This window comes from Mus caroli, chromosome 13, assembly GCF_900094665.2.
Source record: "Mus caroli chromosome 13, CAROLI_EIJ_v1.1, whole genome shotgun sequence".
NCBI classification, from domain to species: domain Eukaryota; kingdom Metazoa; phylum Chordata; class Mammalia; order Rodentia; family Muridae; genus Mus; species Mus caroli.
In genome coordinates, this window is record NC_034582.1 from 85,988,031 (window position 1) to 86,014,198 (window position 26,168).

The following is a 26,168-nucleotide window of genomic DNA, read 5'->3' on the forward strand; positions in this document are numbered from 1 at the left end:
CTGGGTATGTAAGAAATGAAGGACACAGAGGCTGGGTGTGTAAGAAATGAAGGACACAGAGGTTGGGTGTGTGAGGAATGGGGGTCACAGAGGCTGGGTGTGTAAGGAATGGAGGACACAGAGGCTGGGTGTGTAAGGAATGGGGGTCACAGAAGCTGGGTGTGTAAGGAATGGGGGACACAGAGGCTGGGTGTGTAAGGAATGGAGGACACAGAGGCTGGGTGTATAAGGAATGGGGGTCACAGAGGCTGGGTGTGTAAGGAATGGAGGACACAGAGGCTGGGTGTGTAAGGAATGGGGGCCACAGATGCTGGGTGTGTGAGGAATGGGGTCACAGAGGCTGGGTGTGTAAGGAATGGGGGTCACAGAGGCTGGGTGTGGAAAGACTAGGGAAGTATCAGTGAAGAGCATGGGTCATAAACCAGCAATAAGGACTTTCTTTAGCTTCTACTGCACGTCGTTGAATATAAGCTGTTGTTCATTTGAAAAGAACTCAGAGTAAAAATGACACGTTCCCACCACAAACAACACCAAGTACCTGAAGTCACAGCATGCCAATTGTTATCATAGGCTGTACATATTATACCCACTAGCCAGAATATTATTTTGTTCCAAATAACTTTCTATAATTATAAGTTGTCAGTTTACAACCTACAAGTGTGGCCGGGGGTAGCTCATGTCTGCAATCCATGCATTTGAGGTAGTAAGATGGTGAATTTTAGTTCAGCTTAGGCTACATGATAAGACCTTGAAATAAATGAATAAATAACAGATAAAGAGCTGAATATATTTCAACAAATTAGTAATAATAATAACCATTATTGATTATTATTATTATTATTATTATTATTATACCCAAAGATTTCTTAGATTTAATTTTGTTCACTTGTAGTAGCCTTGTACATATGAGGCAAATATGGCACACAAAAGCAAACACATATACACTGCCACAGGACTGATCAAGTATGCTTTCTGATCCTTGCCAAAGGAGTTAAACATGTCCACATAAAATTCCACATGTGGATGTTTACAGGCTTGCTTTTAGCAAATTATTGATAACTATTAAACTTCATGAGTAATTCAGATGACTTTTAGTGTGAAAATGGTAAGCCAATATACACTGTGATAATGCAGATAACAGACTACCATCCACCAGTAAAAAGAAACACATTATCAAGCCCTGGAAGACCTAGAGGAAACATCAATACAATTACCCCAGAGAAGGGAGCCTACAGAGCAAGAGGGCCACATTCCATCTGTACATGATGCTTTTAAGAGTCTACAGATGCAGTCTAAGAGGATCCATGAGTCCCAGCAGTTGGGTGGAGGGAGGATGAATAAGCAGGCACAGAGGATTTTCAGGATGGTGACTCTGTCCAAACCAAAATGAGCCTTCATGCCAAGCATGGGCTCTGGGTGATGACTAGTCAGCAATAAAGCTTCATTCTGTGGACCACTGTGCTAGGTGAGGCTGACAGAGGGCAGCAAGAGCCTCTGGGGAAAAGTCTCTATTCTTTTCTCAAAATTTGACGTGAACTTAAAATTGCTCTCAACTAAATAAAGTCTTAAAAAAACAAAAGAAGGAAACCAGAGTTTTTGAGGGTCCCCTCCATCACACCCATCTGAACAGTACATTGGGGAACTGCAAGCAGGGATCTGTCTCGATATGCTTTGAAACCAAGTCACATCAAACCTTTAGGAAATTTTGACCCAAATGCAGGTATTAAATCCATACTTCCCACCAAAAAATAGAAGTGAGGCATCTCATGTTCACTACATAACTGAACACACCAGAGGCCTTCCCAAGGCAAGGTTCCTGAAGCCACTGAACAAAGAACTTGTTCCTATAGTTAAATGCCATCTTATCATGGGGTCTTTAGTGTGGGTACAACTGAGAAGACACAGGCTCATTTGAGACGCTTTCTTTCTTCCCCTGAAGGATGCACTGTGCATATCCTTCACAGTTTGTGTCCAACAAATATTTGCTGAGTTGAACTAGACAGGATGAATGAATTGGCTGTCTGCTCAAAAGCAAACATTTGACATAACATAAGCCTTGTGGGCCCATTACCCTTTAATTCTATTTCAGGACAAACACACTCATGCCACACTGAATACGACGGGGCCACAGAGGTTCAATGTTTATAGAACAGGGGGGCATGTTGGCAGCACACCATCATATTATTCACTAGGGGCCAGTTATCATAAACCCTCTGCCCACAAACCTTTCACTGGCATCAACAGAAATGATGATGAGAGATGGCAATTGTTTTTCTCAAATGACTTTCTAACCACACTTAATAACTCATAGCTTTTCTCAAACTTAATTACCGAATCTAAGAGGCTGTATAAGGCTGAAACTTGCACTCAGACATCAGGAAGACAAACACAGATCTGATCTCAGTGATGCGCTCAGATGCTAATGATCCTTGGAAACAAGCATCTCACTGATGAGCACATAAATCCCAATATACTGACTTAAATACATCACTTAAAGCCAAATATAGATGCTGGCCACAAACCTACTTTAAAAAAGATCTGCTAATGACTAAGGACATCATTCCTTAGCCATGTGACCTTATAGTAGTCAAGAAAGAAGATCCCAACCATCTGCCTGACTGCAGTTCTCCCTCCATTTACTTCCTATAGCACTCAGCGGTCCCAGCAGACATGCCATTGATAATTACGGAGTATACACATTTAAGCCCAATGTTCCAGATGTCCACTATAACATAAAAACAAGCAGCTTAGCGTCTGGAGCCAAACCTTATGCAAACATCGTATTCAGTTTAGCTATAGTGTATTTCTCAATGGACACAAAAAGGATTTTTGAGTAGCAATGATTTAATTTGAATAACCACTTACTTTTACTGGGAGAACTGCAATGCATACTAAGTAAAGATGACAAAGCATGTGGTGATTCTCCAATGTGGGGCTGTTCTGACATGAACTTTTAAAGTGCCACTGCTTGGGTAGCACCTCAGAGATTCTGGCTAGAAATCTTAAGGACTGGGCTTAGAAAGTAGCCATCTAAACAAGTAGCTACTTAAGAATGACCGTAGAGAAACCCTCCCACATCAGAACAGGAGGGGAAACTAGATCAAACTTGCTTCCATACCTGAGTCTTGAATTTAGAGTCTGCTGTCTAAGCAGGCAAGCTAAAAGGGGATGAAGGAGGAAGCAGCCACTTGATTATAACACAAGACCTGGCAGGCATCCGAGGGATCCTGGACAGGGCACTCTTTGAATCTTTTTGTAAATAAGCACAATGTGTACATGGGGGAGGGGAATAATCTCCCTGGCATCACAAACAATAAAAATCTAGCAGATGGTACTTCATATAAAGGAAATTAAAACAATAGAAATGAACATGTCCCTACAAGCAAAGTTAAGCACATACGTATTCTAATTTTACATTAAATGTGAGGACAAACTTCACATGCTGCTGCTCCTACACTGGTATGGCTGCCTTGGAGAACTTGAAAGATGCATGTTCCTTACAATCCAGCAATTCTACCCCTCAATACAGATGAGCTGGGGAAATTCACTTATGTACAGTACATGATGTGTAAGTCAGTGCCACACACACTTAGAAGCTGCTTTTGCTCAAAAGCATTCATTCTTTACTTGGGCCCACAATGTAACGGAGAGCAGGATGAAACCCTGGCATCTCTGCCTTCATTCTGTATCTAAGCAACTGAAACTCCCTGCCAACTAACAGGCGCCTCCAGGAAGCTACCTACCACAGGAATGACATGACACAGAGGCTGAGGCTTAGAGCAGGGACAATCATCACTTGCAAACCAGATTGGCAAAATCAAGTCGCCATAACGGACCAGACCACACTTCGACCACGACCACTTCATTATGCAAACCTCTCTTGAGCTTCAACCCCTTTTTTGTTTAAACCTAAAGTTCAACTCAGTACTTAGAGGATGGGCATGGGGGTCCACACCCTGTATCTTCCCCGTCTGCCTTTCACTGCTGAATTGGGATGGCTGAGCCAAGCCACTGTGTTTTCTGGAGCCAGAGCTTATGCCCCAGCACTTAAGTAACAAAGGTACCAACATTGTTTACATTTGTAAAACACTGAAATCATGCTAAATACTCACCAAGGAATGTGTGCACATGCATAAAACATAAGCAAAGGCCTAGAAATATATATATCCATGCAGATGGATTTATAAATATAACGAGTGGAGAAACCCACTCAGAAGACTAACACGGGGCTTGCTGGTCAGTCAGCGTAGCTTACCAAACACCAGGCCCCACTGAAGACCCCATCTCAAAGAAATGAGATGAATATTCCTGACTCATGAACAACATCTGAAGTTGACCTTTGGCTTCCATATGTATATGAATGCAGGTGCAACCATCCATCGATCCATCCATCCATCCATCCATCCATCCATCCATCCATCAATCCATCCATCAATCCATCCCTCTTCCCTCACCCCATTTCTCTTCCCTCTCCCCTCTAGTCTGTAGTATTGATTCAGCAAACAGATTATGATACCCTCCCCCCTCTTTCAACAGGTAGCCAGACTCTCCACCCAGATGTGCACAGTACTGTTACCTCTGACAACTCATATTATCTCATCAAGTCCTGACTGACTTTGGGCTCTCCTGGAGGGCCTGCCTTCAGTTCCTTACCTCACTGTGTCTAATGCTGATGCTGGCACATGCCATTCAGTCTGAAGGGGCCCTTCCTTCCTTCCTTCCTTTGACTAATGAACACACTCTTCAGAAAGGCCCTCAAAAGTCAAAAGATTCTTTCAAGGTGCAGACTTTAAGGCACTGCAGTATCTGCTCAAGTTCGTTAATACTGGCGATAGTACATTCTGGTTTGATCCACAAGTGTTTAACCATGAAGCTGGACAGTAACAAACATGCTACACAGAGAACTTGGCTATTACATAGCGTTATGCTTATATATTCAGTATTTACTCAAACATATCACACAAGAAATACAGACTATTCAAGAACTGATAAACTGCTAGATATGAAATGGGTAAACTACAAATTCTTTTTAGTAAAACCAGCATACTCTACTCACACTGCTAAGAAAGCATGAAATTAAATTTACAAACTGAAATTAGTAAGCCCTGGCCAGTTATATGCAATGTTTAAGAGCAGAAATAAATTTGAATTAACGGATCTTGTTTGGTACTTCTATCTCAAAAGTGGGGAGGGAGCAGGTTTCAGCTCTTCCCACACTGGAAGGCACACCGGAACTTTTCTCTGTTTAAATATTGATTTCCATTTCTTCACAGTCTTTCAGCTAAGTTTAAGAGGAGATATTGATTCCCTTCTTAAGATTTTATTTAAAGGACTCATTTAAAAGATTTGGGGGGTAAAAAAAGTTCTTCAGGGAAATGACTCCCTGGGTGTCTTCCTTATCAACATATGCGGTGACAAATGACTTCTCCTGAACCTTGAGAGGTGAATGTAAACCATTCATCCAAACATGTACACAAAAGGAGAGTTATGTTCAAAGAGAAGGAGCACTCACCTTGTGAAAATGCCATCCACAATCCCGATTGTGGCTTCCTCTGCAGGAACGTAGGAGCCAATCTGAGCCATGATGGTAACCAGGGCAACCTGTTTTATGTAGGAGCTCTTCCCACCCATGTTTGGTCCGGTGATTATCATGACTCTCTCAGAGTCCTGCTGTAAACAAACAAACAAACAAGAAACGGAATTGCACTTACTGAACCAGAAAGGTATTCGAATGGTTGGTTTATATTTTGGGAGTGCAGACTGGGATAGGGGTTAACTATATAACCCAGGCTGGCCTTCGGCTTACTAGGTAGACCAGGCTGGCCTCATATTTTAATCTTCTGCCTCCATCTGCCAAAAACTGGAATCATAAGAATCCACTACCATGCTTGGCTCATGTTTTGTTTTGATGTCCTTGTGGTATTTACAATTCATCCTACAAACAGGACTTCATGAGGCAAAGCATTACTTTGTGGCATATTTACATGTGTTATTGAATTAATCCATTTTCCATTCCTATAACAAAGTAGCTGGGGCTGGGTAATTGTTTAAAGAAAGACTCATTAAGGCCAAAGTTCTAGATATTCAACAGCATGGTATTGACTTTTTCTCAGGTCTGGTAAAGGTTGCACAGTGGATGACATCAGAAGAGTGGGAATGTGTACAAGAGGAATTCATTTTGCTGACAGGAAGTGAGGGCTGAGGACAGGCCAGTATGCTCCTTTTGTAAAGGACATTCTTATGAGAAATAACCCATTCGAGAAGACCTAATCCTTTCTGAGGGTAGCACCCCCGATGACTTATCTTCCAGTTGGCTCCATCTCATTTTAGGGGGGATGATAAAAAAGATACACAGATGGTTGTCAAGACTATGAAGAAATACCTGATTACATTACAGAAAATGACACTACTTCACACACATATGCACACACACACACGCACACACACACAAGAAACATCAAACAAGACAGAGAAGGAAGAAAGCCTTCCATGGTTGTCAATGTCAAATTCTGCCAAAGATGATAGAAGAGCTGGAATTTTTATTCTGGAAGAAAAACACTGCATACCATTTTGAAAAACTTCAGTAATATCTGCTAAAGCTGAAAATAGACATAGCCAAGCAATCCTCCTCCCATGTACACACGCTAAATGGAAATGAGGATGACACACAACAAAAGACACAGAGAAGCCTGTTGGCAGCGCTCCTTGCCTCTCAGGCCAGTCCTGAGCTGGGGTACATGTTCACCCATCCTGGAGCAGGTTAAACAGAGAAAGCATCAAGTAGGAATGTGTGCAGCTGTAGGAGAAGGCCAACCAGGCAACAGACACCTGGGAGCCATTACAGATGAGCCACAAAGACATCGCTGTCCTTAAATGATGGCAGGGAAATGGTTAGCTGTATGAAAATAAGCATGGTCCCAAGTCTCAGGAAACGGAGTCTGGGTGGATGAAAGAACCGTGAAAAGCAAGCCCGCTACTTTTAGAAGAAAATGTAGGAGGAAGGTGGAGAGTGTGTTCCTTAGTGGAAACATAAAACACATCTGCCCAGGTCAGACCTAATTGTGTGGTGTGTACCAAAACCAAAGTAAGAGACCGCTCACAACTGCCTTCAACTGGAAACTGCGCAAATGTTTATCAAAAGATAAAGTATGATACAGCAGCTCAGAGACAGCTATGGCAAGGGAGAAGACAAAGATATAAATTATCAGAGGGAAGTTGTTAAATCACCAAACAAAACATGAAAAAGCAGTCGTCTTATATAACTCCTACCTCTCAACAGCGCAGAAGTAATGGGGGACAGGCAAAGGATATAAATAGCCTATTTGTAGCAAAGGAAAACACAGATCTAAAAGCATATTAGCAGGAAGGTGTAATCAGAAGCATTAGATGAGGGAGATCTACAAGCTATTCCTAACATTTTTCTGAAAGACTAGCTGATAAATAGCAAAGCAAAATGAAATCTGTATGTTGCAGAGACACCTGTATTCCTGTGTTTATTGTAGCAAGATTCATAACATCCAAGAAATGGCAACAGCGCATCAATGTCAGAGGGCCTATCAACAGACAAAAAGGCAAAGGAAATGCAATACCTACATACAATGGAATATTATTCAGTCATAAAATAGGTGGTAAATTCTGTTATTTGTGGCCAAATAAATAAAACTAAGGACCACTATACTAAGTTAAATAAGCTAGGCACATGATCTAGTTCATATATAAAATGTAATACTCTTGAAATCATTCAGGAGGGTATGGAAGCAGAAGCTGGAGAAGCAGGGGATAATGGAGTGGGGGAGGTTATGAGCGGGCTCTAAACTGTAGCTTAGAGGCTTGGTGCTGCTGCACAGCAGGGTGTGCACCACAGAAACGGATGTGTCCTATGTGTTTCAAGAAGCTAAAAAGATGTAGAATGCACTTGCTGTGTGAAGTATCTGTTCTTCTAAATTCTAACATCTATTTCCAGTATTTAATTGTGTGCACCCGGGAACATTTTGATACTTGCAAAGTCAAAAATAGCAAGGAGGGCTGAAGTGTGTGGAAGCTTATTTCCAACCAGCTTGTACCTGGCTTTCCTGACCATCATGCTCATTTCCCGATCCTAACAACCAGTGAGAGACTGCAGTGTGCTGTTTTGATTTGAGGCTGTAGCCTTCCATCTTGAGATGCAGCTAAAGGGGCAATGGATACAGCTGGAGGACAGACAGATAGTGCTTTGCTTTAATGTCTGATATGAGTGTGATGAACAGCGTTTCAAAATGAAAACTCCACTCCATGGAGACAGTAGGTGGATTCCTAAGGGCCTTCCAACCCAAGGTTCCAGGAAACGAGCATTCAAGGTTAGCTATCTAACATCTCTGGCACAGTGCTCCCAAGTACCTATGTAGAAGACTAACAAAAAATAGGCTGTGTGCTCATATACATACTAACATCAAGATCACATCAATGAGCTCCCTCAGAACCGGATTCAATGCATCTGTGAACTAGCAGTTTACAGGGGAGCAATTCTTTAACATACTTGAAAATTTTTAACTCCTCAAATCATTCTCACTAAGGCATGATCCTAAGTGTGGTGGTTTGAATACGCTTGGTCCAGGGAATGGCAGTATAAGGAGGTGTGGTCTTGTTGGAGTGGGTGTGGCCTTGTTGGAGGAAGTGTGTCTCTGTGGGAATGGGCATAGGAAGCTTCCTCCTAGCTGCCTGAGGATGACGGTCTTCTCCCATTTGCCTTTGGAACGAGACAAGAACTCTCATCTCCAGGGCCATGCCTGCCTGGATGCTGCCATGCTTCCTACCATGATGATAATGGAATGAACCTCAGAACCAGCCAGCCCCAATTAAATGTTATCATTTGTAAGAGTTGCCTTGGTCATGGTGTTTCTTCACAGTAGTGGAAACCTTAACTAGGACACTAAGTGAATAAGGGATGATTTATGCATGTATAAGTTAAACTAGCTGTTAAACTTTAAAACAATTGTTAAATTGCTATTGACCAGGCCTGAACAAGGTCTCTTTTACCATCCTGGACCTTCACAAATTCTCCTTGGATATACTAGGGTTGCCAGGTCAAATAGAGGACATTAATAAAATCTGTATTTCTGATAAATAGCAAATAACATTTTGGCATAAAAAAAAACCAACTCAAACACAAACATGTTTATTCTAAAAAGAATTGTTCATCTGAAATTCAAATTTATCTGCTATACTTTCACTTGCTAAATCTGGTAACCTACTTCTAGGATATCACAAGGTCCAGTAAGCCAGTGGATATTGGCTAGACCCCAGTCTAAAGCCACAGCATGAGTTCTGGCTGACCGATGACTGTAAGAGTCGGCCCTATCCCAAACTCCAACATGTGGAACCACCTATGGCCCTCCTGGAGGGCTGGCCTGTGTGCCCCTGTGCTTACTTCTTGCCACAGGTAGGTAGCACAAGACTCCCACAGGGCTCCCTAGGTGGAATTAGAGCGGGTCATCCAGGTAGTAACCAGTGTGTCTTGGTGCCATGAACCTCCCAAAGCCACAGTGGCTGTTACTGCTTCTAACAGACACAGCCTCCACAGCACTGGGCACCGAAACAGTGGTCTGGCATATGCACCAGCTGAACCTGGCTGTGCCACTGGAGAGATGGGATGCACAGAGTACTTGGGAGGCAGGCTTTCTCCCCATTTGTATTTAAAAAATTACTGAAAGCTGCCTTCCATTGTCTAACCATCAGCTTATTTTTAATTACTTAACTAAAATCCCAAAGCCCTAGTCTACAGCCCTCATCTAATACAGGATGCCATTCTAGATGCAGAGTCTCTGCCATCATTCAGGTAAGGAGCCTGACATCCAGGCCTGGATTAGTAGAACAACGTTTGATCCACAAGTGCAAAGTCCTGGGTTTGATCAACTGCCGGTAAAAGAGAGAAGGAAACCAAGAGCTGAGATGATATTTACAACGGATCTGAGGAGAGGCCACACAGTATCAACCCACAGAACTATGCTGCTATCTGCCTTACCTGCAGGGTTAGATTTATTAATACAATAAGTGGTTTTAAGAGAAACTATTTCCTCTTTGAGGACTGTCCACTTGGGGAGGAAAAGGGAAGGGGAATCCAAATCATTTCCCAGGTGCCCCCTTTGCAGCTTTTCAGGAGGCTAAAGCACTGCGGCATAATCATTTATAACAGCATGTTAGAAACATTTTTTTTTTTTTTTTTTTAGGGACAGCTAGGGTCCATTCATACTGTTTAATATGATACAATACCATGACTAAAAAATTGTCCAATGATTTTTTTGAAAAATGTAGGAATTACCTGTGTCATTAAATTTAAAATACAGGCTATAAAGTATGAGACAGTCACAGCTATGTTTTAGAAAGATAAATAAAGCCTGCGGTGGTGGCATACCTGAGTGGTCTACAGAGCAAGTTCTGGGGCAGAAAGGGTGACACAGAGAAACCCTGACTCGAAAAACCAAAACAAATAAATAAATAAATAGGACAAAAAAAAATTAAAAGGTAAATAAGAGGCCAAAATGTGCAAAACATTTCCATTCCACCATGTTAGGTCCTGCAAAAAGAAGTTCATCCATAAAATGGGAAATACATAAATGAGGATACCACTGTCTAATAGGATGCAAAGCCTTATCTACAGGAATCTGACATACACTAGGGGAATTCATCATTTCTTGTGGGAGCACTTTCCGTTGATATCTTTGATTCAGCCCTCTATTACTTACATAAGGTATCAAAAAAACCAAAAGGTTTTCTATCATTGGGATGAATAGGAATGGCAAAATAAATAAATAAATAAATAAATAAATAAGTAAATACAAAAGGCCCTGCAAATCACTTACAATTACAGGCCAACACCTGTAACAACACCTCAAACTATTTTTTAAAAGAATAAATATGAATCAAGCATGGGCTCCTGTGCCAGCAAAAGTGGTTTCTGCAAGAGAGTTTGCACAGGCTGATATGTTTTGTAGGCCTCAGTTTTTTTCCCCTTAAAGACAGGTAAACTAAATGCTCTCAACCTAAATTCAGTCATAGGACATAGACAACTGTACCAGAGCAGAGGTTCTATACTGTATCCAAAGATTCACCTGCACACACCCAGAAGAGCGAGGCTGGGCAAGCCACTGGCACCAGCTGTGTGGGTAGAGAGGCAGTTACTATGGAAGAGAATGTTCCAGAACACCTCTATATTTGAGGAGCAAGCTCAGACAAAAATTAGCTTTTCAGCTCACTAAACTCAACTGCTTTCAAGTGACCAACGGCATATTCTTTTTTTTTTAAATAGAAATATTTTTTAAGATTTATTTATTTTATGTATATGAGTGTTTTGCTTACATGCATATATGCTTACCACGTATGTATATGCCTTGTGCCTGTGGAGGTCAGAACAGAGTATTAGATTCTCTACAACTGGATGGCTATGAGCCATCAGGTGAGTTCTGGGAACTGAATCTAGGTCTTCCGAAAGAGCAGGAAGTGTTCTTAATAGCTGAGTCATCTCTCCAGACCCAAATGGCATTTTTCTAATCAACCCTAAAGGACCTCCAATAAGAGGCAGTATAAACACCAGCAGGAGACACAGCAGTGATGAGTCACCAGGCTCTGACACATCACTACTTCCTGTGTCCACCTCTGTTGCGGCTCTGTAGGCAGCTGTCAAGGCTCTCGGCAAGCCTTTCCGGTGTTCCTTTACCACAGTCCACTCTCTGTATGACAGACAAAGTGACAGTCTTAACAACTAAGACAGAACTTGTTTTTCACAAAAAGCTGTCACTTCCACAGACTCTCAGAGCACTGAAAATGTGTCCAAGTGTCACAGTCAAGGCTGACCTGCCTTTCTTTTCCTTCCCCTCCCCCTCCTTTTATCTTCCTTTCTCTATGCCACCCTGCACTCTCTTAGCTTATACATAACAAACATTTATTTCCCCATTCTGGATGCAGAGAAGCCCAGGATCTGTGTATGTGCACATAGCCAACTTCTGGCTGGGTGCTCACAAGGCTAAGGGGTACATGAACCCTCTCGGGCCCTTTCTTAAGGGCACTATCCTACACAGGAGGATCCTCTCTTACAATCTAACCAACTCCAGTGACTGGAAACAGTCCTTACCACCGTCAACTCGGTGCTCAGGATTTCTAAGAGTGACTCTGGAGGGGACACAAAGACTCCGATGGCGGAGTGCATCTTCTCAGAAACCTGAGCTAACCTTGGCACCTGCTTTGGCCCACTGCTCCTTGCACAGATGACTGGCTCTTTTCAGAACCTGCCCTAGACACAGCGCAGATGCAGCAGGCATTCTTGGTCTCTTTGGCCTGCTTTCTTATTTAGTCCACATTTCTACAAGGTTCCTCTGGTGCCAGAAAGCTTATTTTTGCTCTTCAGTGACCAGCCAGGAGGTTGGCTGTAAGATTACTCCTGCCTCAAAGCCTTTCCACAGGTCTGGGCAGGACAGACGTCCCTTAACCAGGGTTACACTTTCATTTCCTCTCTGAAATGGCTTTTCCTTGACCACTTGTTATTACCATCTCACTGCTAGAAAATTCCCATGGTAGATGTTTCATAGTCAAATGTGTTACCAAGGGTAACACATTTGTGGTACAAAGGTAGATATTACAAATATTTATCACATTTACATTTTAAAAGCAATGTCTGTACTACTTATAAAAATAGGGAAGATATAAGTCCTTTCCCCATTCCGAGATGTCAGAGTAAGGAAGGTGAGTACCAAGAACTGCACACACCCATCTAACGTGCTCATCTGCCTTCTGGTTAGGATTGGTATCTGAGATATCACACATCATAGGCTTCCAGATACATCCATTATATACCTTAAATCTGTCCAGAAGAGCAGAAGGCCGAGGGAGCACTCCCTAAGAGAATAGTCAGTAGCCACTGTTAGCATGAGCAAACAACTTAACAGAATAGAAAGAAGCCAAGCTTGATGAGAACTCTGTCTGTACCCACGGAAGCTGACTGAAGGGAATGGGAGTGTACAAGACTGGACACTCAGCATGAGATCAGGCCCTGAGAAAGTCCCAAGAAACTGCAGAGAGATGAAGGAATAGATGAAAGAATGAACAGAGGCAAACACAAGATGTAAGTACCATCCTAGGAGGCCTGAGCTATTGGTGGACAGAGTGCTACCTATCATGGTGGATGATAGAGGCCACTGGAAACCAAGGCTGAGTTTCACCCACACTTGCACAGAGATGGGGAGACTAAGATTCCTTTGCAGGAGAGGCACCTCTCACAAGAGTCTGGCTTCAGCATGAATGGCATGCTGAGTTCAGAATTCAAGACTCATACTGTAGACTAGAACCTGAAATACCCAAGTACTCACAACATTAAGTGCTATATTCTCTGGGAAAGATGAATGATCAACGGCATAAGAGAGTCACAAAGGGCTGGGAGACAGCTTAGTTAGTAAGTGCTGTGTAAGCTGGGGAACCTGAGCTTGGATTCCTACCACTCACATATAAAGCCAGGCAAAGTGGAACAGATACCAGAGACAGGAGAATCCCTGGGTCTTGCTGGCTAGCCAGCCAAGTTCAATCAGCAAGCTCCAGATTCATCGAGAGAGCCTGTCTAACAAGATAAGGTAAAGAATGATTGAGAAAGCCACCCAATGTCAACGCTCTGCCTTCCAGACCACCCACATACACACAAGTACATATGTATCTAATATGAATGTATACACACACACACACACAAGTTCATAGGCATCTTCTCATTTAGTTCTTAGGACAGTTTGTTTCATGGGGAGGGGGGTCTTACTATATAGCCTGTCCTGGCCTCAATTTTGCAGTTCTCCTGCCTCCATCTCCTGATACAAATATGACAGGTACATACATGGTCCCTTTGTTCCCATGTTACAGGTGAAGAAGTACAAAGCCTTGGGAAGCCAAGAAGCTTGCCCAGTAGTGCAGAGCTACTAGCAGCAAACTGCTGATAGATACCTTGCAAGGGACTTCTGCTCAATGGCAAGGAGGTACAGACACTGTAAAATCAGGGGAGAGGTTTCAGCCTGGGGTCCTTGACTCTGCCACGGGGTACAAAAGAAGACAGGAAGTCACAGTAGCTCAAAATCAACAGTAGAAAAGAATTCAAAATTGTCACATGTTCATTTCTAAGCACTAGGAAAGAGCTAATTCTCTGTAAACCATGGTTCTGTCCTTGACAGGCACAGATACTAAAATCCATCTTTAAAGAATGTGGTAGAACTATTTTTATAGTAGCTGAGGGCCAGCAGGAAAAATGTCAGTTTTAAAGTGCTTTATTCCCTGAAAATGTCAATCAATGGCAAGCTACAGACAAAGCCTTCCTCTGCACAAGCTCAGTCAATCTCTGCACATTTAAGGACAGATGAATACGGAACAGAGAGGGGGCAGTGAGGAGGGACAGTGAGGCTCACCCCTGAGATGCCAGGGCAGTGGTCTAACCCTGCCTGATCCTTGCCTCCTACCCATCTCCCAATCAGTAGGGCAGGAGAAGCAAGGCTGGCTTCCCGCTCTTTACTTACAGATAAGAAAACCAAGGCTAGGTGATGGGTGGTCCATCTCAGGAGACAGTAAAATAATGGTAGAACTGAATTTGAATTTTTATTTGCTATCACCACTCAGACCCTCTATGCCTACATAAGAAATGTGGTATGTGGGAGGAAGTTTAGGATGGAAGGACATACTACCATGGACAACTTGTTTCTGGGTAAAGTAGTAGTGAAGGCTCTGTGAAGTAGGAAATAACATTTTGGGTCCTGAAGAATGAACAAGAGTTAAATTGATGGCCATGAATTAGAGACAGGAAGAAAAGGCAACCTCAGGGCAGACACCAGCACAGGTGATTATTGTAAGAAAAGGAAATCAGCACCAGTTAGAGAGATGGCTGTGTGGCTAAGAGGTTTGCAGTTCTTTCAGAGGACCTGAGCTCACTTGCTGGCACCCACATCAGGTGGTGCACAACTACCTACAACTCTGCTCCAGAGGGTCTGATGTCCTCTTTTGTCCCCTGGGAGCACCCATACACAGAGCTGCACTCACACAGAAACACATGCATATGTATGGAGGTTAATAAATACATCTTTTTCAAGTCGGTATCAAACAACTGCCTTCTCAGAGTTTCAGAAACAGGAGAGGAGATACAAGATACAAGCCCTATAATACAAAGTAAGTACCATTCATACTTCCCTGGAGCTAAGAGATGGCCCAGGTTAGATGTCCCTTCAGCTCTTCAGAGTTCCCAGCACCCATGTCAGGCATCCCAACCATTCCAGCTCCAGTGGAGCTGGTGAGCATTTTGGCCTCCATAAGCACTTACACCCATGTGCACATACTCACACACTGACACATGTGCACACATATAATTAAAAATGCATCTCTAAACTTCCTCCTTCACTTTCATCCTTCAGTTCATTTATCTAATTATCACACTATATAACACACACACACACACACACACACACACACACACCAGTGATCCTATTTGTATAATCTAGCCAGGAAATGAAGTCAAGCTTAAAACTCAGATATTTTAGGTTAGGCATTATCATTGTACTTGGTAATTAGGGATAAAGTCAATGACTACAGTTGATTCAACTAATGTTACATTTAATTTGTAGCCAAAGCAAGTATTACTGGGCATCTAAAACAAATTGTACTGGGAGGGAAGAGGAAACTGGGCAGTTGGTCCTCATTCTTACCAGCTTCAAACATTCTTATATACAAAGAAGTATGTGTCTACTACACACCACAGACAGTACCGAGGACTAAAGAACCTCAGGTTACTTCTTGACCTGGACCCTAGTCCTTGCCTCTAGGGCACTTGGGCAGTAGATTTCCCACAACCTAAAGAGTTCCACAGTTCAGGGGCTTCCTGGAGATTCTCTTTGCACACTAGACTCATTTTCTCCCCCATGCAACAGTACTTCCTAAAGCAACACAGTTGAATTTATATCACTTATCTCAAAACCAAAATACAAGAACTTGCGCTGCTTTCAAAAGCCCACCCACCAGATAGCCATTTGGGTCAATAAACAAATAGTCACAGGACAGTCCATAATATGACTGCCCCAAGCAGTGTGTCCTTATTTTTTACAAGGTCATGAGGATATAAGATACTGTCTTAGTCAGGGTTTCTATTCCTGCACAAAATATCATGACCAAGAGGCAAATTGGGGAGGAAAGGGTTTATTCAGCTTATATTTCCACATTGCTGTTCATCACTGAAAGAAGTCAGGACTGGAACTCAAACAGGTCAAAAAGCAGGAGCTGATACAGAGGCCATGGAGGGATGTTCTTTACTGGCTTGCTTCCCCTGGCTTGCTCAGCCTGCTCTCTTATAGAACCCAAGACTACCAGCCCAGAGATGGCACCACACACAAGGGGACCTCCCCACTTGATCACTAATTGAGAAAATGCCTTGCAGTTGGATCTTGCAGAGGCATTTCCCCAACTGAAGCTCCTTTCTCTGTGACAACTCCAACCTGTGTGAAGTTGACACTAAACTAGCCAGTACAGGTACCAACTCCTTAACCCTTAAGGGACAGCCCTTGGGCCAACATCTGCGTGGCCAGAGCCAACTCTCTGTTTTATTCCAGTGTGGAGTTAAACTGGCATCATTTCCTGTGTTTTCCAGGCAGTAGGCATGGGTGAAAAGCACCATTCCCCCTAGACTATGCCCATGTTTCAAGAAATTATCTAAGACTCAACTCAGACAGCCTTGACATGGCTTTCCCATTCTGAGAATTAGTTTATCATGGGTATGAAGAGGTGTTACACTGCAGTATCTCATTTTTCTTCTATTTCTTCAGTGTAATATTCTGTAAACTGAAAAGTCCCCAATTCCGAAAAACTAACATTTTCTGGAAGAAAAAGAAGAAAAATTTCAAGTGAGATTTGGAGCCTGCTGAAGGCGTCTCAGTAACACTGTGAGTAGAAGCCTGCCGTGTATTAGCAGTGTGCTGTGGACACTGGTATGGCACCTACACAGTGTAGATGTGTACACTCCCTGTCCTTGTCAAGCTGGAACCCTTTGGGAAGCACACCAACAAGAACAACTGTGGCTCACTAGCACCAGTACAAAGCAGGGGAGACACTGGGCAGCGGGTGTGGGGTGTAGGATCTATCATCAGAGCACTGGTGAGGGGAGGTTTCAAGCCAGGAGGCATCTAAGAGGGAGAAACAGCAGAGCTTGTGATGATGGAGCGGGCTGTGAGCATGCAGGGTGGGAGGCAGGATGGGTGAGATGGGGAAGGAGGACATTCTCTGTAGAGGGAATACCATCTGCCAAGCCCAAAGGCAGTTCTGTGAGTCCCAAACAGCTGGAATGCACAGATGAGGGCAAGCAGGAGGGAGTCGAGGCAGGTTAGCAGAGGCTACAAGGGGAAGTGAACGGAGGATTGCACTGGAGGAGGCAGATGGAGGACAAAGCGGAGAGAGAAAAGATTCCTAAAACTGAGAGAGGGAAAGTCAGAAAGACTTACTTTGCTCATGAGAACATAATGATTTCATTAACACAGAGCCCAGGAAATCTAGCATCATTTAGATGTAATAAGAAAGATGAATTCTCAAAATGATGTAATTATCAGAAGTAACAATGCTACCTGACTTTGAGGACTTTTCTGCCAGGGTATAGTTTATAAGTTAGTAGGCAGAGTACATTTTAGATAGAATCTTACATAGTAAGTTCTTTCTCTACAACATCCCTGTATATAAATTTATACCCTGAGAAACAGAATGTGCTTCACCATAGCAACAGGCTATAGCAACTCCTACTCAAGTTAGGAAAAGCATACATAAAAGAAACCAATATTCTGGGACATTCTAAGCTGTCTAACTAGGAAAAACTACTACACTTACCTTGTAAAGATCTAAATACATGAGTTAATGATGCTTTAAAATGCTCCTTGATTAGAAGGCTGCTTTAATTCTTCAAATTTGACTTATTAAAAATATAATAGATTGTTTTTAAGAAGAAACTGAAAACATAAGGAAAAAAAATAAAATAGCAGTGGCAAGGGGAGCATCCTTGGATCCGTGGACGGGCGTGGGCAGAAGCACAACATGTTTCACGGGAGTTTATCCATTAAATATGAGCCAAGCTATTAGATATTAAAACTATATTACTCTCTCTAGAGAAGCTATACACTATTGCTATGAAAGCTAAAAACACAGGTCTTATTCTCATATAGGCTTCTCCTTAAAGACAATTAAGATTAGTATTTGTTAACTTATATGACAACTGATAGCATACACATCTGGTTGCTATGGTCTGAATGTCTATGCCTCTCCCCTGTTCTCAGGGAATTCTAAATCCTACGATGACAGTGTCAAGGGTCTTGAGGATGTGATTAATATACAGGGACTGAGAGGGACCTCCCCTTCTCCCACCAAGTGAGGACACAACAAAAGGTGCCACACTAAAAGCACAAAGCCAGCTCCCACAAGGTACAGACACCCTGTCTTCAATTCTGTCTTCAGAGTCATGAAAGATAACTTCTGTTGTCTGTAACCACTCCGTCTGTGGCCCTTCAATGAAACAGTTTGAACAGGCCCAACACACAGATTGGAAGCTACTATCAAACCCTGTATGACAGATAGGGAACATGACAGTAGAGAAAACTCAAAGCTTTTCATCTTCACACACGTATGACTGCTCAAACTGATGACGTCAGAGGTCCTTGCTCCGGGCCCAACTTGGAATGCTGCTACTGTCCCGACACCCTGCAAACTTCTCTCTTACATCTCAGTTCTCCCACTGACTTAAAAACCTAATACTCTGCATCCAACCACACTGTGACACTCCTGTCATGCACAGGCTGTATCTTGCTGCACTTTTCCATTCAGGAGCCACACATTTTTGTTTCTTTAGGGCCCTCCCACAGCTGCCCGTACTGCAGGTATCCACAAACCTCAGTTAGCATCCTTGATGTCATCCTCTATAGAAACCCAGCTGACAGTTTAGACAGTCTCAGTCATCCTGTGGACAACTCTAACTTTTCTTACCCATTATCTTGTTTCATGCTCTCCTTCCCAAAGTCCTGTTCCCCACTTCCTAAATCTTGCCATCACTGACAATACCAACAGCTCTGAGATCTTGCTTTACACTGGGGTACTAATGTAGCATCATCAGTGTCCTCTAAGAGATCTCCAGCCTAGAACAGCTAATCACTTATGTGTTTTCAGAGCATTTGAAAACAGTGCAACATAGAACATGCTAATGCCGTATGCTAATGAAAATTTGAAAAGGCATTGTATAATTCCAACATCATTAACATATTTCTGAATATAAAGTATTTTTATTGGGTTATATACAAGTAAGATAATTGTCTTTAGTTGCTAAATCTTTGTATCTACAGATATTTTCCATTGGGAATTATACCAATTGCACAATTGGTGAAAATAAAACTATGCCTGGGGTCGGGCGTGGTGGCACACGCCTTTAATCCCAGCACTCGGGAGGCAGAGGCAGGCGGATTTCTGAAGTCGAGGCCAGCCTGGTCTACAAAGTGAGTTCCAGGACAGCCAAGGCTATACAGAGAAACCCTGTCTCGAAAAAACAACAAAAACAAAACAAAACAACTATGCCTAGGATTGGTCCACTTAAAGCTGAGGATAAAACCAGACATGAAAATATTTGATACAAAGTTGCGATCCTTACCACACATTGGTTTTGGGTGTCATGAGGTACTTACTGATAAACTCGTACTGTTGGGCACAAACTGATCTTGTTCACCCAGCAACACATCAATCATAGGGTGCCTTCCATTTTTTATGATGATTTTCTTTTCTTCTTGTAGAGTTGGCCTGAAAAAATAAGTTTCATCAACTTGTAGACACAAAAGGAGCTTTTAAAAAGAACCACTGACTAGCTGGGCATGGTGATACACCTTAAATCTCAGCACGGGAGGCAGAAGCACGGAGACGTCTGTGAGTGTGAAGCCACCCTGGCTATACTGACACAGCATGAAAACCTTCAGTACTCAATAGGGAAGAGAGACAACAAAGTCTTAGACCTCAAGAGCACATGAGGTAAGGACTGAGACTAAGAGTCAACTCCTCAACTAGTCAGAAATCAGGAACTGGGACCAGCAGCACACTGAAGTACAAGACTCAGCAAGCCTTGTGAAGTCTATCTTCATGCGATTTCAGTTTTCATTTGTCTGTCATCATCTAAGATCAAGTCAGCACATGTGTTGGGCCCCATTTTGGCCCTGATTTGGGCCTGAAGGACAAACCTGAGCCTGGCTCGAGTTTTGAGACCTGTCTCAGTCACTTCCGTGACTCAGAAAGGCCTGTTTGGCCCTGCCTCTGTCCCCCCTCCACCCCATTGCTAATGTAGAGCTTTGCCATTGGCCCTGTCAGCCACTCTATACCCTCCATCATGCTTCCCTGTCTCCTACGTCATCTTACCCCATCAAAAACCCCCCTCCCTATGTTCCAAACTTATATAAGCAAGTATCTGATTCCATAAAATTGAATTCCTGCTTCGACAAGACTCCTGGCTCAGTGTGTTTCTTTTGAACCTTCAACACTCGCCATCCCACTCAGCCCTGGAGAGACCCTCAGCGGGATCAGGACCTCTCTCCTCTCATCTGGACCTGCCAGCAAGGAACCAGCAGACATGCATCACTAAACACAGTTCAGATCATTGGCACATCACTTCATAGTCATGTAAAGCCATTTCCAGATTAAATTATCATCTATACATAAATGGCATTGGGTTTGGGTTAAGAGACTGAGAAAATCCAATGGCACTTCCGTAGTACCTTCTATTTTGATAAATAACAAAAATTGCTGCCATGTTATTCTTTGGATTTAAGTCTTTATATCTTATCAGTTGTATTTATTTATTTTTTACATTTATTTACGTGTATGAATATGTGACATGTGAGGGTGCGCCTGGGAGTTGTGGGTGGCTGTGAGCAGCCATGTGGGCCCTGAGAATTGAACCCAGGTCCTTTGTTAGGAGCGCCCAGCTTTATTCTACTTCTCAAAGCTATGTAGGTCAGAACACTTTCTTAGAAGGTGACAGTTAAATCAGTTTGATGTGTCCCTTCCTAGCCTGCATCTGCACAGTCATGTTCATACACGGATGGCACTGATTGCACTCTATTTGAAATATTTCACTACACCACCCACAAACACTTTAACTCAATACCTTATTTAAAGAATCACTACACATAAAAATAGATTTCACCATCTACTACCTAATGGATACTTGTTTTGAATTTTTTAAAATCTATTTTAATGATAACTTTATAGAAGTGAGACTAATAAATTTTAAAAAATCAACCTCAGAACAAACACTACTATTTGTGCAATAATACTATTAAACACTCACTATTTGTCAGTATTATTATTATACAATGAGACCATGGCCTCATTCGTGTTAGGCGAGTTTTCTACCCCTGATCTATCGTTTACTAGGCATGGCACACCAAACTTCACTCATTTCTTTCTTGGTCTTCAGAGTCTACATACCCAGAATCGCTGGCGTGCTGAATGCAACATATTCGCCTATGAATATTAAATTACAAATTTTAATTTATTTCTAGGAGGTTGTAGCCTATAGTTATGATTCTTCTTATACATGCATCAACAAAAACGGAACAGCTGGATAATTCCTGAAACTGCTCAAAGCTCATCTTTTTCTTAAGGAGAATAGCTCCCTTCATTCATAATAGAAATCACTTCCATCTTTAGATTCATAAATAGCAATTAGGATTATCTATCAAATGAAACCTTTCACTAAATGCCATCCGTTTCCTTTCAATTTCCTGCCTGCCCACCTACAAACTAAAGTAGATGAATTTTGTTGAACAAATACAGACACAGAGAAACGATATCTCTTAGCAAAACGGGATAATCCAGGTTCCCATCAACAAATATTAAATAATGAACAGCCCCCATGTGTGAAAGTCAGACAAGAAGAGCACATTTCGTTTTATCCAATTATTGACCATCAATTCTGGACACATCAGTAGCAGTACCACAGCAACTCTACACGTGCACACTGTGACCTGAGCCCTCACCATGCCCAACTGTTTACACCAGAGCCTCTCACAGAACCAAGGGCCGACTCTGTCTTCCTCTTCACATTATCTGAAGCTGTGGGCAGAAGGTGACGATGGCCCCTGGCCTCTGTGGGTAGACAGGGTAGGCTCTCAACATTCCCAGTGAAATCGGAAGCAGATTATAGCAGTGCTATCTGTGTTCTTTTCAGGCCTTCTGGAATGATGCTCTAGCAGCTTGGGAAAGATTATTAAAAACAGGAAAATAGAGTAATGGAGTCCCTTGTTGGGTCATGTACCCTGCACTGGAGTAAACTGGTGAAGGAAGCTGAAGCAGTCCCCAGGGGATTAAACACTAAATCCTGCCGATTCCTCAGATCACTAATAATCCTCAAGTCTTTCTCAGACTTGTAAGACTGGCCAGTGGGCCTCTGTGTTAAAATAAGGCAAAATTTATTTTTTTAACCAACAACAACAACAAAAAAGAAGTAAAAATTTTCTTTGTCCTCTGGAAGACATTTAAAAACTTGGAATTAGCACTTATGAATGTTTACAGTATGGCATCCTGAGGACACCAGATCACATCTCATCATATTCTCAGTATTCTTTTGAGGCAGCTACCCATGTATAAGTAAACTGCTCTATGATGGTAGACATTTGGACTACGTCATAGCAGTGCTATACTAAACACTCAGTCTTCTCTGTCTCTCTGTGTCTCTGTCTCTGTCTCTGTCTCTCTCTCTCTCTCTCTCTGTGTGTTCAAGGGTTTTCACTAAGATAAAATTCAATTCCAAGTCACCGGGTATGTACACTCTTTATAGAAGAAAGAAGTCACTATTAACATGTCTTCCTACCAGCACAATATGCAGCTCACTGGTTTTTCTCAGACCCTCAACTGGATTGATATACTCATGATTTCTAGTTTTTGACAATGCAGTGGTGAATGGAGCCATCTCAGTTTTACTGTGTGCTACCAATATTCTAAAATGACTATTTTTCAAACAGTGACCCCAGTGTCTTAAGCTGGGGTTACCCATGAAGGGAGGGCACCTTGGTTACTTTATTGACAACATCTAGAGTCACCTGGGAAGAGGAATTTCAACTGAAGAATTGCCTCCATCAGACTAGCCTGTGGTCATATCTGTGAGATTGTTTTCATTGATGACTGAGGTGGGAGGGCTCAGTCCATGTGGGCAGCACCATCCCTAGGCAGGGATTCTGAGCTGTGTAAGAAAGCTTAGCTGAACATGAGCCAGAGAGCACAGGTAAGCAGTGTTCCCTCACGGGTTCTGCTTCAGTTCCTGTTCTGACTTCCCTCAGAGATGCACTGTAACCTGAAAGTGTACGCCAAATAACCCTTTCCTCCCCAAAAACTAGTTTAGGGGGTTAAGTGTATATATGTATATATGTGTGTGTGTCTATATATATATATATATATATATATATAGACACACACACATATATACATATATAATATATATATATATTTTATATATATATATATATAGTTATATATATATATATATATAAAACTAAAGACTGTTATTTTGAGGGTAGCTTATGGGTTTATTAGAAGAGAAAAAGAAGAAAGAACATGTAAGAGATATAAATTTTAAAATCAAATTCTAGGTGCTCTACCAAGTGAAGTCAGGGTGTCACCTCTGGCACTGGTGTGCAGAGTCACAGTGTGACTCTAATCAGCAATGACCTATTTATTCTGTTACTATCAACCTTACATAGTGACAGAGCTTCTCAGGGAAGGCGCACAGGGACACGCACAGCCCTGGGATGCTGCTCCAGGCCAGAACAGCTACAACAGGAAGACAGGCTGGGCATGCTGATGTGTCAGATGCCAGCGAGGGGAGGGTGAAGGAAATCTACACATTTCCTGGAAAGAATGAGACATCTGAATATGAACAGACGCAGCTACTATAATTCATATATTTTTAATTGCAGCTTTCTTTTTTAACTGTCACAGAGGAACAGAACATAAACGATGTTAGGGAAACAAGGAAACATACTACAAATTAGACAGAGAGGCCTGAAGTAAAGGTGAGGAGCGGGTAATCTAAAGGTTCCAAGACAGTAATAAGATCATCTTGACAGCATCAGGAAGAAAAGCTTGCAATTGTGAAGCCAAGTAATCTGTTGGAACGACGGCTCATGGCTCACATGCACTGACATTGCAAAAAGCTGAAAATTTAAGAAAAATGTGTTTGTTTGCCTCTCACACAATTTAAAATGTACTTTCAATGCAAGCTTCCTGTTTCACAGCTATTTACAGCCATGTTAATTTTCTTTTCTGAAAAGAGGCTGCTGCAATGCACTGTAGAAAGTATGTAAGACTATTTCCATAGCTTCCCCAAGCCCCACTGGCTTTTTCCTAATATACACAAAATATAATTTGGAAAAATATTTAGCGTTTGAAATGTTCTTTGAAATGCTTAACAACGACTTACTTGATAATCTAGAACACTCTTTGGACTAAGGACAAACAGAAAAGTTGGTTGAAGTACGCAGATGGCTGTCTGAAGGGACCTGGAAACCACCACGCCAGCAGCAGGCAGGACCTGACAGAATGGAGGCCCCGGGGAATAGCACCAGGAGTGCTGAGAGGTATCTGAAGGCACAGGGAAGCTGACCTGGGACAGCTGTGGCCTGGAGAAAGAGCTGTGAAGGACGGCCCCAGGTATAAAAGGAGTCAGGACGAGCTGCAGCCACTTCCTGACACCTCGCTTCTGATCTGGAACAGGTGACACAGACTGACAATGTCCCCAATGCTTACTAGACACACTCACTCCAGAAGGGTACAACATAAATCACTTCTACAGGCGGTGGCTAAGATCACCACACAGTCAACAGATCTGATAAAACAAACAAGCAAACAAATGAGCAGAAATGACAAGCAACTCTAACAGATCTACAAGAGCTTCCGGTCCCTGAACTGACTGAGACTTTAAGTTAACCATGCCTACTTATGCAAAAGGCTAACAAGTACCAGGGGGGAAAACAATTTGTCTATCTTACACACTGGTGAAATTTTTAATTTGCTGCAATGGATCCAACCGCATAACCATTTAGACAGTGGTTTTCATGCGGGCACTTCTAGCAACAGCAAATAACTGAAGGTGCCGTAAGGAGGGATAAGATGAGGAGGGCACACAACTTCAAATAGGGACAGCTTATATCAACCACACTACATGCCTCTGCTTAATTCAGAAACAGTCTGTCAGGGAAATCTCCCTTCACCAATCTAGAGTAAAAGAACTCCTACTCAAATCAATGGACTGCAGATTCTAACTTTTCACAATAATCCATGATAAATAGGACATATATTTCACATTTTCCTTGTTTACTACAAAGAAGATTCAGCTGTCTGTGTGTGTGTGTGTAAAAAACTGATTAGGCATCACTATGTATTGAAATTCCTTTGGTATGATAAAGAACTAGGAAGTAACTGCAATGCCAAGAATCTATTTTAAACATGACTGTTATGACCAGCAATATAGATATATTCATCACAAATGAGCAATAAAACAATACATTACATTTAGAGAACATAGCATGTATACCAAGTCTTCCAACTCTCTCTCACAAAGAAGAAATACTGTACAATAACAACCTTGCTTTAACACCTCTACACACTGGAGATTACAGGACACTTGAGTATTATTTTTTAAAAATCAACACACTACAAAGAAGAAACCAATATGAAAGAAGTCAGTCAGTCAGGTTGTCTGCTCAGAGCTGAGGCCTCAGGCTCAGTCGGTCAGGCAGCACCTTCACGGGCTTTCCTTAGTTCCCACAGAAGCTAAACAGTCTCCTAACTTTCCTGAAATGTGTAGCTTCAATTAGAAAGGCTTTTGATAGGTAAAGATCCTTTCCCAATCTGTTGGTGGCCTTTTTGTCTTACTGACTGTGTCTTTTGCCTTACAGAAGCTTTGCAATTTTATGAGGTCCCATTTATCGATTCTCGATCTTACATCACAAGCCATTGCTGTTCTATTCAGGAATTTTTCCCCTGTGCCCATATCTTTGAGGCTTTTCCCCACTTTCTCCTCTATAAGTTTCACTGTCTCTAGTTTTATATGGAGTTCCTTGATCCACTTAGATTTGACCTTAGTACAAGGAGATAGGAATGGATCAATTCGCATTCTTCTACAT

At 42.2% G+C, this 26,168-nt stretch overlaps 1 protein-coding gene across 3 annotated transcripts in view; it reads right to left on the reverse strand.

The window, feature by feature from the left end:
* Msh3 (mutS homolog 3) overlaps positions 1–26,168 on the reverse strand; it is a 154,932-nt gene that overhangs the window by 31,492 nt on the left and 97,272 nt on the right. For 2 of the 3 annotated variants that reach the window (XR_003834662.1, XM_021180633.2), the window contains exons 19-20: positions 19,686–19,797; positions 5,513–5,670 (exon numbers count right to left, since the gene is read on the reverse strand). Coding sequence is in view for 2 of the 3 variants with exons in the window: in XM_021180633.2 (XP_021036292.1) it covers positions 5,513–5,670; positions 19,686–19,797 (270 nt within the window). In the remaining variant the exon portion in view is untranslated. The remainder of the gene's footprint in view (positions 1–5,512; positions 5,671–19,685; positions 19,798–26,168) is intronic. The other variant, XM_021180634.2, reaches the window with a different exon arrangement.